This window comes from Chenopodium quinoa, unplaced genomic scaffold, assembly GCF_001683475.1.
Source record: "Chenopodium quinoa cultivar QQ74 unplaced genomic scaffold, ASM168347v1, whole genome shotgun sequence".
NCBI lineage: Eukaryota > Viridiplantae > Streptophyta > Magnoliopsida > Caryophyllales > Amaranthaceae > Chenopodium > Chenopodium quinoa.
Window position 1 is genome coordinate 6,098,628 of NW_018743850.1, and position 17,642 is coordinate 6,116,269.

The 17,642-nt window shown below is 36.2% G+C and overlaps 1 protein-coding gene across 2 annotated transcripts in view; it reads right to left on the minus strand.

Moving 5' to 3' along the window:
- Positions 1-2,781: 2,781 nt before the first annotated feature.
- The window catches only part of LOC110686106 (pre-mRNA-splicing factor ATP-dependent RNA helicase DEAH10-like), a 32,423-nt gene continuing 17,562 nt past the window's right edge, over positions 2,782-17,642 (minus strand). Inside the window, exons 4-16 of one of the 2 annotated variants that reach the window (XM_021862691.1) lie at positions 13,754-13,919; positions 13,617-13,663; positions 13,436-13,516; positions 12,831-13,047; positions 11,197-11,608; positions 10,671-10,874; positions 9,644-9,804; positions 8,492-8,677; positions 7,372-7,603; positions 6,278-6,477; positions 5,712-5,846; positions 4,091-4,297; positions 2,782-3,427 (exon numbers count right to left, since the gene is read on the minus strand). In XM_021862691.1, coding sequence (XP_021718383.1) covers positions 4,114-4,297; positions 5,712-5,846; positions 6,278-6,477; positions 7,372-7,603; positions 8,492-8,677; positions 9,644-9,804; positions 10,671-10,874; positions 11,197-11,608; positions 12,831-13,047; positions 13,436-13,516; positions 13,617-13,663; positions 13,754-13,818 — 2,124 coding nt within the window. In that variant the 5' untranslated portion in view covers positions 13,819-13,919 and the 3' untranslated portion in view covers positions 2,782-3,427; positions 4,091-4,113. Of the gene's footprint in view, positions 3,428-4,090; positions 4,298-5,711; positions 5,847-6,277; positions 6,478-7,371; positions 7,604-8,491; positions 8,678-9,643; positions 9,805-10,670; positions 10,875-11,196; positions 11,609-12,830; positions 13,048-13,435; positions 13,517-13,616; positions 13,664-13,753; positions 14,678-17,642 lie in introns of those variants that run through there. The other variant, XM_021862692.1, reaches the window with a different exon arrangement.

Below are 17,642 nucleotides of genomic sequence, written 5' to 3' on the forward strand. Positions count from 1 at the left end.
AGGCCCTGCCAGCCACGAAGCGAGGTGCATTTTCTTTCTTCAATCCCGAAAATCGGTAACCTAATAAAAGGGTTAATTTTTTTTTAAAAAAAAAAACTATTTGACACGTGTCACATGTTAATTGCTTCAAAAAGAATTAAAAAAAATAATAAAAAAAAAAAAATCTAAACCCCAAGCCAACACCCACCACCACCGCCGTGGCCACCCCCTCCCCAGCCCTAGCTCGAACCAAACCCCCCCAGCCCCACCACTGATTTGCGACCACCTCTCCCTTCCCCCAACCCCGGAATACCTTCCCCCACCACCATATTCCCACCACCCTACCACACACTAACGCTTTTATCGGCGAAACTGCTGATGGAGTGCACGAAAGGGGGGGAAGATTGGTAAAGGGGGGCCGTTTTTTGGGGTGAGGGTAGGGGGGCCTGTTTGGGGAGTGTGGGAAGGGAGGATGTTCGATGAGGGTTGGAATGCAGAGGGGAATGGTTGCGAGGGTGGTGTGTGAAGGTTGGTGGCGGTTTCTGGGATGGGAGGCCGATTTTCGGCCTTAGAGTAAGGGAAGGGGGTCGAAATCAGTGGAGGGGCTGGGGAGGGGGTGGTTCAAGGTGGGCTACGGAGGAGGGTGGCCACCGCCGGTGGTTGTGGGCTGGTGGTGGCTTGGTTTATTTTTCCTATTATTTTTTTATTATTTTTGGACCAATCACAACTTGACACGTGTTAAGTAACCTGGAATATTAGGTTGTTGACTTTTGTTGACCGGTTTGAGATTGAACAAAGAAATTAAAATACAGGTGAAAGTTGGGATTATTACAGAATAATCAAAAGTTGGGATTATATGAAGTAAATTGAGCAAAGTTGAGATTATTAAAGTGTATTAATCTATTCAAAGGCGTAGGATAAGAAGATTCGAACACCCAACCTCTTATAAGAAAGATGGTTATTTAACTATCTAAGCCAATTATCAAATACGTTATAAACATGAAAATAAATGTATATAATTGCAAATCACAAGGTCTAATTGAAAAAAGAAACCATAAATATTAAATCAAATACATATAATCACAAGGAATAATTAAAATAGCAACCCGGTGCAACGTCCACGCTACACACTAGTTAGTAACGATAGCTTGAAAACATGACCTGTGGTTCGAATACTAGAAGGTCATTCACCAAATACAAACACTATCTCGTACTCATAGCTATATTATATTAAAAACATAACCTAACAATCTCTAGTTTCTTCTAAAACCATTTTGGTTACATTTAGCAACCATGGAAAATAAAGTGAAATCCTAAATACCGCCATCCAAATTTATCGCCAATGCCATCATTTCATGCAAACTGACAATCTTGTCTTTACTAAAGCCTAACCCAAACCCATTTTCCACCCTTATTTTCTTTCTTTCTCCTCAAACACTAACCACCCACCTTTTTACCACACAACCTCCACAACCACATATTTGGGGTTTGCTGGGAAGCAATTGGCGGGGCGACCTCAGGCGGTGGAGGCGGCGCGGACTCAAGCAGCGACGACGGCGGAATGAGAGAAAAGGAGGTAAGTAGTTTCCGGTTTGTGTTTTTTTTTCTTCTAATTTTCGTTTTTTTTAATGCAATAAGTGGATGGTAACCGGAGACGAAAACCGGTTGCCAGCATCGGTAACCGGCGACCGAATCCGGTTGACCGCAGCCGGTGACCAGTTTTCACCTCCGGTTACCGGTGACGGTCAACCAGATTTGGCGTCCGGTTACCAGTGGTGGGCAACTAGTTTTCACCTTCAGTTACCTGCCACCATATTTTATTATTTTTTTTTGAACTTTTTTTTTGAAGAAAACTGAGCAAATTTTGAATTGGGCTCCGATTACCGTCCACGATAACCGGTTTTGGCCTTCGGTGACCGTGCATAACCGGAGCTGCAAACCGGTTACTGTCCTCGGTAACTGGTTTTGACCTCCGATTACCATGGACGGTTGCCGATTTTGACCTTCGGTTGACCATGGTAACCGAAGCCCAAAACCGGTTACCGTCCACGGTAACCGCATGTCAAAACCGGTTACCGTGGAGCTCCGTTTGACCTTAAGTTTGATTTCAGTCGAGCCACCTCAATCACCATCCATTTCTCGTCGACTTTCGCCGTCGTTGTGGCTGTCCGGTGTAGAAGGTGGTGGTTGATGGACTAATGTTAGAGAAAGAAAATGGGAAAAAAAAATAGTTAGAGCAAAATTGTCAGTTTGCTTGAAATGATGGCAGTGACAATAAATTTAGATGACGGTATTTAACACCCTCTAAATTTTAAGTAATAATTTAACACGTATACCATATAATTACTTTCTTAGCTTTATAGATGAAATATTTTAACTTCCACATTTGCTAAAGTGTAACTTTAACCATTATCATACAAAAATATTATTTTAAAAATATACTTCTTAGGTTAATATCAATCTTACCATATCCCACATAATTATAATACTCCCATATTTTATTGTTCATCAAAAAAAAAAAAAAAAAAAAAAAAAAAAAAAACCCTTAAAGTAGTATGTAAAATCAAAAGGTTTAAAGTATCAATCTTAAAGAGAGACAATCCATTCCAACATAAAGTTCTTCAACTGTGATATTTTATTTTGAAATTTACAAATTTATAATTTAAAAATTCTAAATTCAGTTTATCAAAACTTCAAAAGTATGAAGCCACATAATAGTGGCCAACATACTGTCATGTCAAGTAACCTTGGATGTGTCGGCAACAATTCCTTTCAACTCAACGACCGGATGGTGACAATCCATTCAACTCTACAAATTGCATTTGCATTGCATGCATTTTAACTTATATTATAGCTTAAATATTCAGATGCCCATTGCCCTTTAATCATGCACCTTTCAACTAGCACACCGCCAAAAAAAACTGAAGAAAAAGACAATGCCCTTATAATTGTATGTATTTAGACCATATTGCATATTGTTACTGTATCATAATTACAATACAAGGGAAGAACACAAAAGTTTTATGTCATCTTCATGGGTATAAAACTAACTAAAGTTAGCATTGATGCTTGATAGAGCACACCGTCAAGGGAACCTGCAACCCTGCTTCCTGAAATCTGAATTCTGAAATCTTTCTTAGAGTTCAGAATTTTGGATCCAAGTGAATAAATCAACCACCGTCAATATACTTCCTTTTGAGCTGCTTTTCCATATAACTGCACCATTGAACATACCATATGCCCTCAGCCCCTTGCAACAGAAAATGGCTTGAGAAATGTGAGAGCTCACACTCCCATTGAGGCAGTAACACTTAATGAATTTGATTTTCACGAGCTTAAAGTGAATGGGTCATGCAGTATCCGACAAAGTGCAAAAGGTGGCAAATTCTTGGGCAGAAGACGCCTGCTGCCACTCGAGTTGTCTGATGCAGTACAATCCACTGCTGCTCTGTGTGAGGGAAATGGGAAACAAATGTACGTGATTAATGGAAGTAATAGCTTGAATATACACTATGGATGAAGACTTATCAATGCAGACTAACTGATTTAGAAACATTAGCAATGAATAAATCTCCTACTCTCGCCCCTAGTCCCAACACATTTGGCATGGGGAGAGCTAATATAAGACACATTAATTTCAAAAGATTATAGAATATCCACTCTTTCAGGACTGAGTTATTGCTAGTGAAAACATTGAAAAGGTGGACACAATGTAATAAACATAATCAATAGAAACATAAATTTGCAAAGTTTAGCCTTATACTAGGGATATGCTTCTGCCAACCATCACCAAATTGCCTGAAAGCAATCCAGTAAACAATCATAAATTGTCTGTACTAATTTAGTGAACTAACAAGCCCCTACCTATGGGCCTGTAATAGCAATGAGCAAGTCAAACTGAGTTATTCCTTAATCAGGATAGAGGACAGTTGTACATCAAGCTTTGGTTGAGTATAGGGAGAAAGCCCAGAAAGGTAAGTCCATTACCGCGAAGATCAAGATCCAGAATTTAAATCAACATATTTCAGACCAGGCAAAGCTCAAAGAATCAATAAGAAAATAGCAGCAGGTAAAAAGGTATTCAATGTGCGATAATATTCATAGTTCTGACCTTTTCGTAAATTGTACAAAATGTTAATCTTGTCTGGCATAGAAATGAGGAGCCAGCTCTGTTAACCACATGGGGTCAATTCTAGTAACATCGCGGATATAGTTCTGATTCGTCCTGACCAATTCATTGAATATTATGCAGTCTGGTTTTGCCCGAAACAACACAGAAGTTGGGTGGATTTGCACCATCTGACTGCTTGCCAAAGCCCTATACCCAAAATGATACAAGAAGCAAGCTATCAATGCACAGGATTGCTATATGGTATAAATAAGTAAAGCAAGATGATGGAAGACAAAGTCCATGATTTAAAAGACAATCTATTATAACTTTTATTAAAAAAGCTACCCTCTCCATCCCATAATTAGTGCCTTTTTGGGTGTTATTCTAAATTCCTAACAATGTCCTCATTTTAATCTTTTTTACTACCAAATTGCCCGCATAAACTAATGTTATCCTAACAATGTCCTCATTTTACTTTGAAAGTACAAATTTATTATGTATTACTGAAACAGAACATGCTTAGATCATTTTGAACACATGTCAAGCTATTATTAAAAAATTTCCCGCCAAATCAATATATGATGTCAACTTTAAGTTTTTTTATTTATTTTTTTTTTTTTATTATTCTACTTAGCTTTTTTTTTTTGAAATACATTGTATAGTTTTATTGGGAATAACATGCATCATTCATGTAATATAATGTATACTACTTGTAAATATATTTACAACACAACTAATCAACAATAAATTTTTTTTTTTTTTTCTCAATTTTAGTAATAATTTTTGCCTTATTATTTTATTTTTCTTATACAAATTGCATTTGTTTATTCCACATGAGTTGCCTCATTTTTATATTATATCACAATTTAATTATGGGAAAAAAAATATTACTACTGTGCATTGCACAGACACTAATGTAGTTATTCATATATTGAAAACAACCTTTTTTTTTTTGTAAAAAAAAAAATAATAATAAATAAATATTATTATTAATCTCAATATTTATGCATGGTTAATTGTTCAACGTGCATTATCAGGGTACATCAATCTCAACAAGCTTTTATCATATTCCTTGGAAACAGATTAAAAAAAAAAAAATAATAAATAAATATTATTATTAATCTCAATATTTATGCATGGTTAATTGTTCAACGTGCATTATCAGGGTACATCAATCTCAACAAGCTTTTATCATATTCCTTGGAAACAGATTAAAGAGTTAACTAAATAAAACTGTTGCACTATTATCAATCAATCAATCAAAGTCTTAATCCCATAAGCCTTAATAAAACTGTTGCACTATTATCAGTTAGTTTTATAAATTACTCTGTATAACTTTATAATCCACTTTTCTTAATTCTCGATAAGAAATTACCGGGGTACATAAATCTCAACAAGCTTTAATTATATTCCTCGGAAATAGATTAAAGAGTTAACTAAAACTATTGCACTGTTATCGGTTAATTTTTATAGATTATAATTTTATACTCCATTTTTCTTAATTCTCGTGAAAAATGAGAAATGAGCACTATATTATGGGACTAAGGGAGTAAAATATACTTCCAATTTTCCAAGGGAGTAAGACAAAGCGATAGGGCAAAATACTTGTCGAGAGATATACCTATATGTACCATCAGGCTGTTTCAAAGCAGCATTAAGAAAAAAGGAAGCTGCAAGGCATCTGCGAAACAGAAGCATATCCTCTCCACATGAAGCAATACGAAGACCCATTTGCTTGACATGGTCTCGAATTTGGCTGCAATCAATAACACAGTGTAAGAAGCCGAACCATGAAATCTAAAGCACAAGGTTGTGAAATGATTTCCATATATATCAGACATTGAGACCACCAAATGGTTCTAAATTAACTAAGACAAAAAGATTGACTGCAATTAGTCATTTGAAGACAATAGACGCAATTATTTAACTACTTGTACAGAATTGGTAAAAGTAAAGATGAGCATTCTCCTAATTGCAAAGGAGTGTATAGCAAATGGTTTATGCATGTAATCGAATTCGCAGCATGATCGCATGAGCTTCTACAGTAGACCGAATACAGAGAGAGGCAGTTTGGAAAAGTAAACATCAATAAACTGATCATTAATACCTCAAGCAGATTATTTTCAGATTAGTGGACCCAGATAATGCATCTGTCCTCTCACAAATGCTTTGAGAGAAGAGCCATACCTGTGTACATCACGAGCATGTCTAAGCGAGCGACCATTTACAAAGTTCTCTTTGCACCATTTCTTCATATTCTTGAAAGTTTTCTCCTTGCTGCTGTTAGCATTGCCACTCTCCAAGAACTCATCACATGATCTATACACATTAATCAAGGTTATGTGGTCTCCTTCAGGACTTGAAAAACGTTTGACAGCAGTCCTAGCCTGGCCATGAAGGATCAGGATATAAAAGTTGATATAAATTCATATACGTAAAGCAATGTGTCAAAAGGAAACATTCAATACCAATAAAATTACATGAAGATGTATAGAACTTGTGTTGACTTTTAAACTCCATTACTAAGCAACAATTTTAGGAAACTACAAATTTTGCAATTATTTTTGTTAAGTTTCATGCATGCTTTGTTTCAGATACAACCCTTTAAAGAGTTAAAGAGATAATGTACTCCAGACCATACCTCAGAAATAAGCCACACTGGACATACCTATTTTTTTTAAAAAAAAATTTGATGTCCATTATAGCAGTTTAGCTGTCGGTCAGTCTACAATTTAGAACCATAACCAGGGGTGATGATGAGCTGAACCAAGAACGAGTCAGAGCAGGCTCGATTCAACTTGAATATCTATATTCTCTCCTTATGAAGTACATAAGCTAGCGTTTCACTTTACTAAACCAATGCGGGACATAAAGATTTAAGGAAAAAAAAAAACACCCGAGCCCATTCGCGAGCTTTAGAGCCGAGCCAAGGATAGGTTGGGCTATAAAGATCCAAGCTAAGCCTTGACTGAGCTTAGAGCTAAGCTTCAGTAGTTCATGGCCAGGCTCCTAACGATAATAATTATCTAAGCTATAAGTTGCAAGCTCCAGTAGTTGATGGCCAGGCTCCTAACAATAATAATTATCTGAGCTATACGTTACAATAACTTGGTGTATATGACTGCTAAGGAGAAATGAACAAGCCAGCAATTCAGTATATCAGCATAAAGCCTCTACAACCACCGCATTAGAGCCATTCACTATGCCACACATGAATTATTATACTCTGTATTAAAATACAATATATACAATAATGTTCCAAACTGGTTTAACATCCATACCTCTTCTTGCTTTTCACGTGGTGTAAAAAAAATTGATTCAACAGAGAGCATTGAGACAGCTATCAACATTTCTTCCAAGCAGTTGAATTGGCTAGACAAAATGAGAGCCTTAGAATAAATTGGATCCAATGGAAGTTTAGCCATCTGGTTCCCAATAGGATCTGAAAGCTTATACTCCTCTGTTAGAGCGCCAAGCAAGAATAATTCTTCCAGAGACTTCACAATTGCCATCCTGCCCAGATGTACAAGGACCATCAAAATCATTAGGCTCCATGATTTCTCAAAGAAACAAGTCATACATTCCATTTTAATTTTCCCCAGGGAGAAAAAGAGGGGGGGGGGGGGAGTGTAGAGATTCTGATTGCTAACATCTTAACATGCATAAAGAATCATAATGTAGAAAACAAATAAAGCACAGTAAGATTTATACCAAACTATTTTTTAAAGAGTATATTTTGTACAAGATATGTTTACAAGCACCAGCCAAAGTTAGTGTTGATTACAAATTACTGCAGGAAGTCAAACGGGAGTGGACAAGTTACCCCTTTGGCAAGAAAAAAAAAATTAGAAAAGCAGATATGAACTGAAGATCCAGCTAAGATAACCAATGAGTACAAACTCGAATAGTTCACTTTTGTTCTGTTATAGAAGAATAGAAAGCAATACCAAAAAAAAGCCAAATGACAGTTTTAACAAACCATGCACAACCAAGTAAATATCCATAAGAAACTAATACTCCATAACATTTATTCAGTTAATCAATAACACAAACATAAGAAACCGTTAGAAAATTTCTATGAGAAGTACGTAACAGCAAAATACTTACAATCTCAAGAACAAGGATACTCATAAAAGTAACCCTTTTAACTGATACCATAACATAAAAGTAAGAGAGAGTTGAAAGGTGGCTGGGTGTATGAAAAAGTAAGAGAAACAATGTAGATAGGAGTAAATATTGAGGGGTAAGAATTGTAAGATAGTATAGGGGGTTTGCCAAAATAGGACAAAGTAGAAGCAAGTAGAATTTTTTATTTTTATTTTTTTTTTAAAAAGGGACCTAAACAGAAAGAGAGTAGAACAAAAAAAAGGTAGTATAATACACATATATACCAGTCCTCACCGTGAAGGTTTTTCCATGAAGTCAAAGCCAATAATATCGTCAATGCCTAGAGCTTTGAGCTGTAAAATGACGTTTGAAAGGTTGCATCGCTTGATTTCTGGCACCGTGGAGTCAGCAAGCTTCTCGAATTCTCTCTCTGTATAAAGGCGAAAGCATTTACCCGGTCCTTCCCGGCCTGCACGTCCACTGGAAAAGTAAAATTACCAGTTCAGAACTTCAGATAACTGTTCAAAAAAATTCCGTTACTGACATGGCCTAGCATTAAACTCTCTATCTCTATTTCCCTGAGAAGAAGGAGGTGCTTTCACAAGATAAAAGAAAAAGAACCCCACCCAGAAAAAAGGCCAGATGGCTAGATAATGACGTTCATTACCAATAAACGCATTACAGCCAACGGAAACAAAGAGCTTAGCTGCTTAGTAATGAAAGAAATCAATTTTTTTTTTAACAGAAAAGGAAACTAACATAGGTTGGTCCTGATCAGGCTTAGCTGTGATGGCATGGTTTGGTCTTGGTAAGGTGTGGGCATTTGGGGATACCCTGATATGAGGCCCCCCAGTGTAGGCTGCGCCTAGGCCAGGGTTTCGGGTAGGACTGTAGGAGGCATGACATATCCCAAAGTCCCAAACTTAGCAAGAAAAGGTAAACTGATTTGGACAATGCACAGCCCACCTAAGCACAACATGGTGTAGGCTGTGCGTTGTGGCCCACGTCTGACCAACACAGACACAAAGGCCTGACACAGTCCACTGCCATGCAGCAATGCTATCCAGCATGTATCCAAGTGCCCAACAACACTATATGCATACTAGATATGATGCTTGGAATAGATTAGATTCCGGGCACAAGTATTTAGGAAAGATTGTGGACCCAACTCAGAAGGAGAATTGGGGGAGCTTTATTTGGAGACAAACATTTTGTGAGAAATGAGAGCTTTATTTAAGGGAGGGAGGATATTATCAGGTGGAATTTATTCAGAAGCCAGAATGACATTAAATGATGATAATTACAATTAGTCTTATCGCAATAAATAAGAGTAACGACACTAGGGTTCTGAGAAGCAATCTCTGATGATGGAACTAAAAACACAATTTCACTGTCAAAATCACAGTAACTGCTTGACCAAGGCAACAATCATCTTGGTGGCCTTACCTCCTTTGAAGAGCTTGTGCTTTTGAAGTAGGAATAATGTTTAATGATTCTATCCCTGTACGTGGATTATAGTTCCGGGCTTTGACCACTCCGGGGTCTACAACATACTTAATTCCCGGTATTGTGACTGACGTCTCAGCAATGTTTGTTGCTAGTATTACCTTAATAAGAAAAAGTAAATTAGGATTTTGAACACAAGGTGTCATAAATGTTTGTATAAGCAGGAGTTGCACAATCAGCACAAACTATGCATAATTAAAGATACAAACTATGCATTATTTATAAAGTATTGAAACTAGAGTCTACACCTCTATGGACTAAATATCTGGGCTAACTTTGCAGCCTGACCAGATCATCCTACAGTAATATATGCAATAATAGTGATTTTAACAGTAACAGAAACTGACGTTGGACTGAATCATAACGGCTTTTAAGTCCAAAAATTCGGAGAATTGTGATATATTCTGCAGCAGATCCATGAGAATCACATGCATGCTTTCCAATTGTATTACTTAAGAAACGTAACTACATAAGTCAGCAGCAAAGTGTCTTTGTTATATTTTTCCCAGGAATACTTCAACCTAAGCCTTAAACAACAGAATGCTGCATCACAATTAAATTAAATTAAATTAAATTAATTGAATGCCCTTACAACCAGTGTTACTCAGACCCGTCTTTTATCTCCATACCTGTGCCAATACAAGACACTCAGACATGGGTATAGCACCACCTAGACACTTCATTTTGGGCCACATATATTACTCAAACCAATCATAAAATGGCTGTGTCTGACAGTTCTAACAGAGCCAAGTAACACAGCCTACAACTAAAACTGTGAAGCGCAAGATTAAAAACCACATTGTAACTATAAGAGCTTGGAAAAGCTTTATCAGTTTACTAACACACACTTCAATAGACATGCTTTAATTAAAATCCAGCACAAGGTCCTTTAATTCTCTACATTAAAGTTACAAATGGTTCTATGAACGAAATTGTAGAGGGAAATCTAGGAGTCAGCTTAATGTACCTTGCGAAATCCATCTGGCGCAGGCATAAAAGCTTTCATTTGCTGTTCTGAGGGAAGAGACGCATAAATAGGAACAGTTACCATATTTCGATTGCCTTCAGGTAATTGTGGCAATTTGTCCCTCACAAGTCCTTCTACAGATTCAATCTCTTCTTGACCAGTCAAAAATACAAGTATATCACCAGGAGCCTCCTCTAAATGAATCTAAATATGTAAAAGACATGATCCCATGAAATATATAACAACAAAGAAACATATGGGGTTAAAATTTTTCAATGTGCAGAAATAAGTAGAATGTGGCAAGCTCAAAGTTGGCCAAAATGTATAAAAAGGCTCAAGGCGCACTATGGCAAAAAGGATTTCCCTGCACCTTAGGCACGCCTCAGTGCGCCTCATTGAATTGTGGCACACTAATAAAATAGTTGAAAAAATAAAAAAAAAATTAAAAAAAAAAAAAAAAAACTGGTAAACAAGTTGTGCGCCCTAAGCTATGCTTCAATAAACAAATTATCAGTATATACGCTACCTGAAATATTGTCACCATTGCAGCCTCGACATAATCCGTCTCAGCATGTAGTGTATAAAATACATCAACAGGGAACTGTCTTCCCTGAACATGAACAGCCTTTGCGCCACCAAAGTACTCAGAGAATATACGTGCGTCTAAACTGGCAGACATAATTATCAGCCTTAGAGGAGGAAGTTTTGCAACTTGGCCTTGCTTGGGTGGGCTAGCCATTTGAACCCCATTGTCTTTTTCCAAATTGGTGTCATTATTTGAGTTTGCTCTACCAGCTAACTCGTTTGCAGATTGAGATCTAGCTTTCTGAACATTTTTTAGCAAGCCCAGTAACACATCAGTGTGAACTGTTCTCTCATGAGCTTCATCAACAACAATGACTGAATACCTAGATAGACGAGGATCCAATAATGCTTCCCTGAACATAAGCAAGGATCACATCATTTAATCGGAAGACAAATCTGGGCAAAAATTTTGCATAATCTATAAGCAGATGGACCATTCAAAGCTATCTCAAAATGTGATTACATGAAATCTCAATGCTAGACTGCACAAAGAAATTTACTTATAATCTACTCGACCATCTATTTCTTTTTCTTTAATCTTTGATTAGTAGGAGATTTTTAAAACATTTTAGCAGAGGTGTTGCCATGAAGAGGACTTTAAACCTACAGCACCTTATAGATATTCAAATCTCAGTCTGACTTGTTAAATATAGACACTGATCCCATATTCAGCCCCTGATTTTCAATTTTTTTTTTTTCCCTCTAAAATAGCTTTATTACTGCAACTACACCCATATCATATCAAACTATGCCCTCCAATTATATCATCAGTTTACTCAACTTTCTTATTCCATATTATTAGTTCTTATTGTATTGTAAGTAGTTAGTTTTGAATATCAATGCAATAATGAATATCTTCTTCTTTTTTTTTTTTTTGAAACAATCACGAATAACTTCTTAATATGTGTGCATATTCTATTATCCTTAAGAGAGAAATAAAATTGGAGTTAGTATTATCCAATTCTTCTAGGGAGACAACTTTAAGGATAAAAGAGATCAACATCTGCAACCTTAACCTTGAGACTAGAAAGTGGCTTTTTACAATATATACATTCACCATGAAGGCTCCTCCAATTTGAACATAATTGAGACTACTCTGAGAGTCACTATTGGCAAATTTATACAATGTTGGATTACAACAGACTATATTAGGCATCTCACTAGATGTGCTTATCACTTCTTTGTGAAGTTGCATGGAATTGAAATGTAATCTAGAGGCAACTTTGTAGCCAAGGCATGAGCCTCAATGGGGGCAATTTGTAAAAGTAAGGCATAGCTTGCTCTTGATATGCTGAAAAGGAAAGGTAAACTATAGGGAGTTCCTTTCCATTCTCCTTGTGTCTCTTTCTCAAAATCTTTCCCTTTCCCTTTCCCTTTCATGAACCAAATGCTCCCTAAAGTCATTCTCAATAATCGGCACATTAAGGCTATGTTCAAATTGACTTATTTCGTCTATAATTACCTAACTCAACTTATTCAGTCTAAAGTAAGTCAAGATAAGTCAAACAGAATAGGATCTAATAGGACACACAAACGACAAACCAGTAAGTTAATTAGATAGAATAATAAAATTACCTTAATAACAACCCATCCGTCATGTACTTGATCCTCGTTGATCCACAAGTCATGTCATCAAATCTAACTGAATATCCAACTCTTTGTCCTAATTGCACACCAGACTCCTCAGCCACTCTTTTCGCCACAGTAACAGCAGCAACACGCCTAGGTTGAGTAACCCCAACCAACTTTACATCACGGCAAAATCCAGCTTTGAACAAATATTGCGGTAATTCTACAATAACAACACAAATTCATCTACAAACAATCACAAAGTATAACTCTTCACACTCAATTCTCCAAATAACTTTCGATATTGCAACTTACACTATACAACTATTTCATCAAAAAGTAAGTAACATTTCACAAATTTCTCTTCATAATGGCCTAAACCATGAAAACCTAACCTACATTCTAATTCCTTGTTTCTAAATTTAAGTCACTGTTTCCATACTACACGGCGTGTAAAATTACACCCTCTCACATCCTCAAGCTCACATGCTCCGCAGTCCGCACACAAGCATGTGAGCATTTAACGACTGTAATTTCACACCCGAGTGTAGAATGGAAACTATCATTCTTAGAAATTAAAGTCAGAAATAAAGGGTAAACAAAAAACATACGGGTAGTTTTGCCGCTTCCAGTTTCACCAACAATAATCAAAGTATGATTATTACGAACTTCCTCCACTAGCCGCTTCTCAACTACAACCACAAATTAATCAAATTCTTAGTAAATTTTCAATCTTTAGTCAACAATTTCAAAAAAATCAAAACAAATTAAAATTAAAAATTAAAAGGGTACCAGCAGCAATGGGAAGGGATTTCCTCTGCTCCAAAATCTTTTGCCTCCTGCATAATTTTCAATTAGAACTTAAAATTTTCCAGGAATCAAAATTAGAAAAAGAGTGAAAAAAGGGGAAGAAGAAAAAGAAGAAGAACCTGGAATCATTGTTAGAAATAGTGTCGTTGGTTTGTTTGTAGTGTGAATTAGCCATTGACGGCATCTCCGACCACCGCCGCCGTAACCGCCGCCTAAGACGGGCGTTGATCTGCGAGTGTTACGGTGTTTTACAGGCGGCAGCGACAACAGCAGTAGCAGGCGCCTCTTTTAATTTTGTAGAGAAATTTTAACAGGAAATAATTCAGACATTGAACTGATAAACGAGGTTTTAGTGAGGGTTGGCCGTTTGGGCCTAGGAAGAAGTACAGAGTATTACAGTGTATAGAGTACAAAAGAGAATGATACGGATGAGATTTGAACTCGTATTTTAGTTACGCCCATAAATAACTACTTGCAAAATAAACATTTGAAAAAGGTTTTAATTATAAATTTCACCCGGGGAAAATCATATAACATACCAAATACTTAAAACTCGATAAACACACAACTAAGCTAGTAATGAAAGCCACAAGGTGACAAGAGCAGTAATGTAGAAGAAATTTAATCTCAAATTTTGAATAGCACTCTTAAGATTTTAACCAAATAAGCTAGTTGATATCTACGCAGTACACACAATAAAGAATTACAATGTTAACTCACAATAAAAATACGAAGTATAAAGCAAATAAAAAAGACTAAATCACAACAATTGTCAATGTACTAATAGGTAATTCCAAGTTGATTAACATGAAAAATATATCAAAGGGGCATTGTTGTTATTTTCAGTAGATAAGTGGGGTAAATTTGTAATTTTAGTGATAACAAAAGTTAACATTTTTTTTTTTTTTTTTTTTTTTTTTTGAGAAAAGGCAAATTTTATTAATCACACAAACCAAACATTACACTGAGGATACTAATCCCCTAGGCAAATGCCCCATAGCCAAGCTAAGTCTCTAGCCTTTACTTTACTAGAACTAACACTACAAATTCCTTAATACACATCAATACCTATTCTATTTACAAGAACTTCATGCCTCAGAATTTTTGCTCCCCAAATGGCCGCATTCCTTTGCTACCAGATATTATAGATCAAAGTTGCACAAAAACTTTGGCACACCTATTTCTGGAATACGCTTCTAGCACCCCAACACCACTCATTACAGGCTATCATATTAGTGAAGTTCATTCTTCTCTGCAGTTTGTCATGCAGTAGCATCATCAGCTTCTGACTATACACTAAAAAAGAATGTGATTATTAGTCTCTAAACAAAGTTAACATTGTTAACTTAATGAATAACAAACGACAAGAGAATTTAAACAGCTTCAATGGATATTTCAGAAGGATGGTGGACATTTCGGTGGAGAAGAAAAAGATGCAGGTGTCGGTGAAATGTTAGAGATGGTAGTTTGGGTGGAAGGTGGGTAAAGATGAAGAAGTTGAAGGTGGAGGAAAGTTGTAGCTCCTCCAATGGAGTTATCACAACGTGGGAAGAGGAGTAAGGAGTGAGAAGATGGTGGATGGGAAGAGTATAACACCCCCAAATCTCCCTCTACGCAAATACAATATTTATACGTATAAAATACCGTAGAGATAGACTTGGGCGTATCGCCGCCACGTGAAAACGTAAGGCTTTTTTTTTTTTAACTACTAATAATGACAGCGGAAAAATAACTAACTTTATTAATAATATAATAACCATATTATATACTTTGAAAAATATTCCAAATAATACATGTCTGACTCATGAGTGAGTAAAATCCTAACTAGGTGATCCCAATCCCGACTCAAGTATACGCACGATCAACTCCACACCTGAAATCAAAACTGCTTACTAATAACGGTAACAGGGCGAACCAAAACAAAAAGGAAAGCGGATTAGCAAAAACGCTAAGTACATATAAGTGCAAGGCTTGTAAATGCTTTTATTAGACAAACATGCTTTTGAAATAACTATTTCCATTCAAACTTGTCAAAGGTCACTTTCCAAAATCGGAGAAACTTGAGCTCACTTTGTACTAACCTAAGGCATTAATTGAACCCAAATGTAATCAAAAGACATCAAATTTTTGGTACGTCTTGAAAATTAAAGAAAGCAAATGAAATATTTATTTGAGGATTGAGGGAATCTGTAGTTTACAGTATATCTTATGATTAAAGGAACTGGCGATTTTGTGTCTCGCGTATTAGGAAATTTAGCTATAAAAATAATCTAGTCTTTGCTGTTGAGCTAATTGCAAACCGTGTTGGTTTCTCTCATCATCATCATCATCAGCTATTGAGGTATATGAACATAATGATGAATAACAATTTTTTCAAATTAATTCTTAGAGCATTGACAACAATGAGCAAAAAAATGCTCATAAGCAAAAATTATGGCAAAAACAAAAACTAAGCTACTACATCAATAATCATTTCTAAATATGCTCATGAGTAAAACAAAAAATCTCATCCTATGAGCAAAAAAAACTAATGAACAGTACTGTTGGGTCCCACATCAAAGAAATATGGCAACTTGTATTTTTACTCTCTCCACCCCCAAAATGATGTGTTTATCAAAACACGTCGTTTTGATGGGTGGGAAGTAAAAATTTGTATTTCAATAATGTGCTAAGTTCGTATTTAACTTTGTTTTAGTTGTGTTTTATTGACTTACCAATCTTATGTTATTTTATATCCAAATAATATGTATATTTACCAATTACATCTATTATTTTAGAAAAATATTGTTGTTGTTTATGACAATAAAACCAATACAACTAACATAAAACCAGAAAAATATGACAATTAGTTTACGTGGTGGTATTACATCTATCTTTCTTATGTTATTTTAAAGTAAAAAATAAATTATTTTTTTCGTTAGTGGTTGATTGATCGGTTAATTTTCGTTACATAATTTTACTAAATATTATTTACATAATTGTTTTAAACATAATTACATTTTAATTGTTTCAAAAATGTAATTTATAGTAGTATAATTTCCTTAAACATAAGATAATTAAATATGAATATGGTGATGTGTATAGAGAGAGAAATGCTGGTGGAATATTGAAAAAAGTAGGAGATAGAATGGTGAGGAGATTTTTTTTATCATTGGTGATGGGATAAAAATATGACCACCAAAAATGCTCGTGAGCAAGAGAAGTGAGAAAGTGGGTAAAGAAAATGAGGAAGTGTTTTATTTGCTTATTGTTGTGCTTGTTCTTATGATTTTATTTGTAACAAAGCTCAACTGTCGATTGTCTATATCGCACCCCACGCGCGAGAACAAAACCCCCAAAAAACATTTTCAATCCCCTGGTTTTATAATTCCAGTTTCCTTTAAGCTATCTCAAGCGGGTTGCTGGCGATCTGTGTAGGCGGCTTCCCCTCTCGATCGTCGGCGAGCCTTTTCCTTTGCCCGGCATTACCAGAACACGGGAGGCCCCCGATCACTGCTTAACAGAGCAACTTTCACCCATGTAGATTGACGTCCGCTGCTAGCTAGCTTAGTGAGGGTACTCCGGCCTACGGCGGATCTTGCTTGCCTCCGCCTCCTCCTGCCGTGGTCTGCCCTTGCCGACCTTTTGTGTCGGAATTTGAGGTGGTTGTCGCCCTTCTCAGTCCCCTGATTTTGCTTGTAGTCCAGCCTTGGTGGTAGTGCTACGGTCTCTGCTTGGCTGCGACTGCTTCTCCTTAGCCTTTATCGGCAACTGGCATCGGTTTGTGGCTGGGTCTTGGTTGTAAAAGCCAGGTGACAGACTTTAGTCGTATCACCTAATCAAAAGTAATTCCTAAAATCACTAACTAAAATAGATAGGGAAACAATATTCTTTTACTCCTAATTAATTATTATAATCTAAATTATGAAGAAAGGATTATTTTTGTGAGAATTATACTACGACAATAATTAAACTAAGGGAATAATCAATGACAAAAAGCCTAGGGTCATAGGTTCACCAATAAATAAC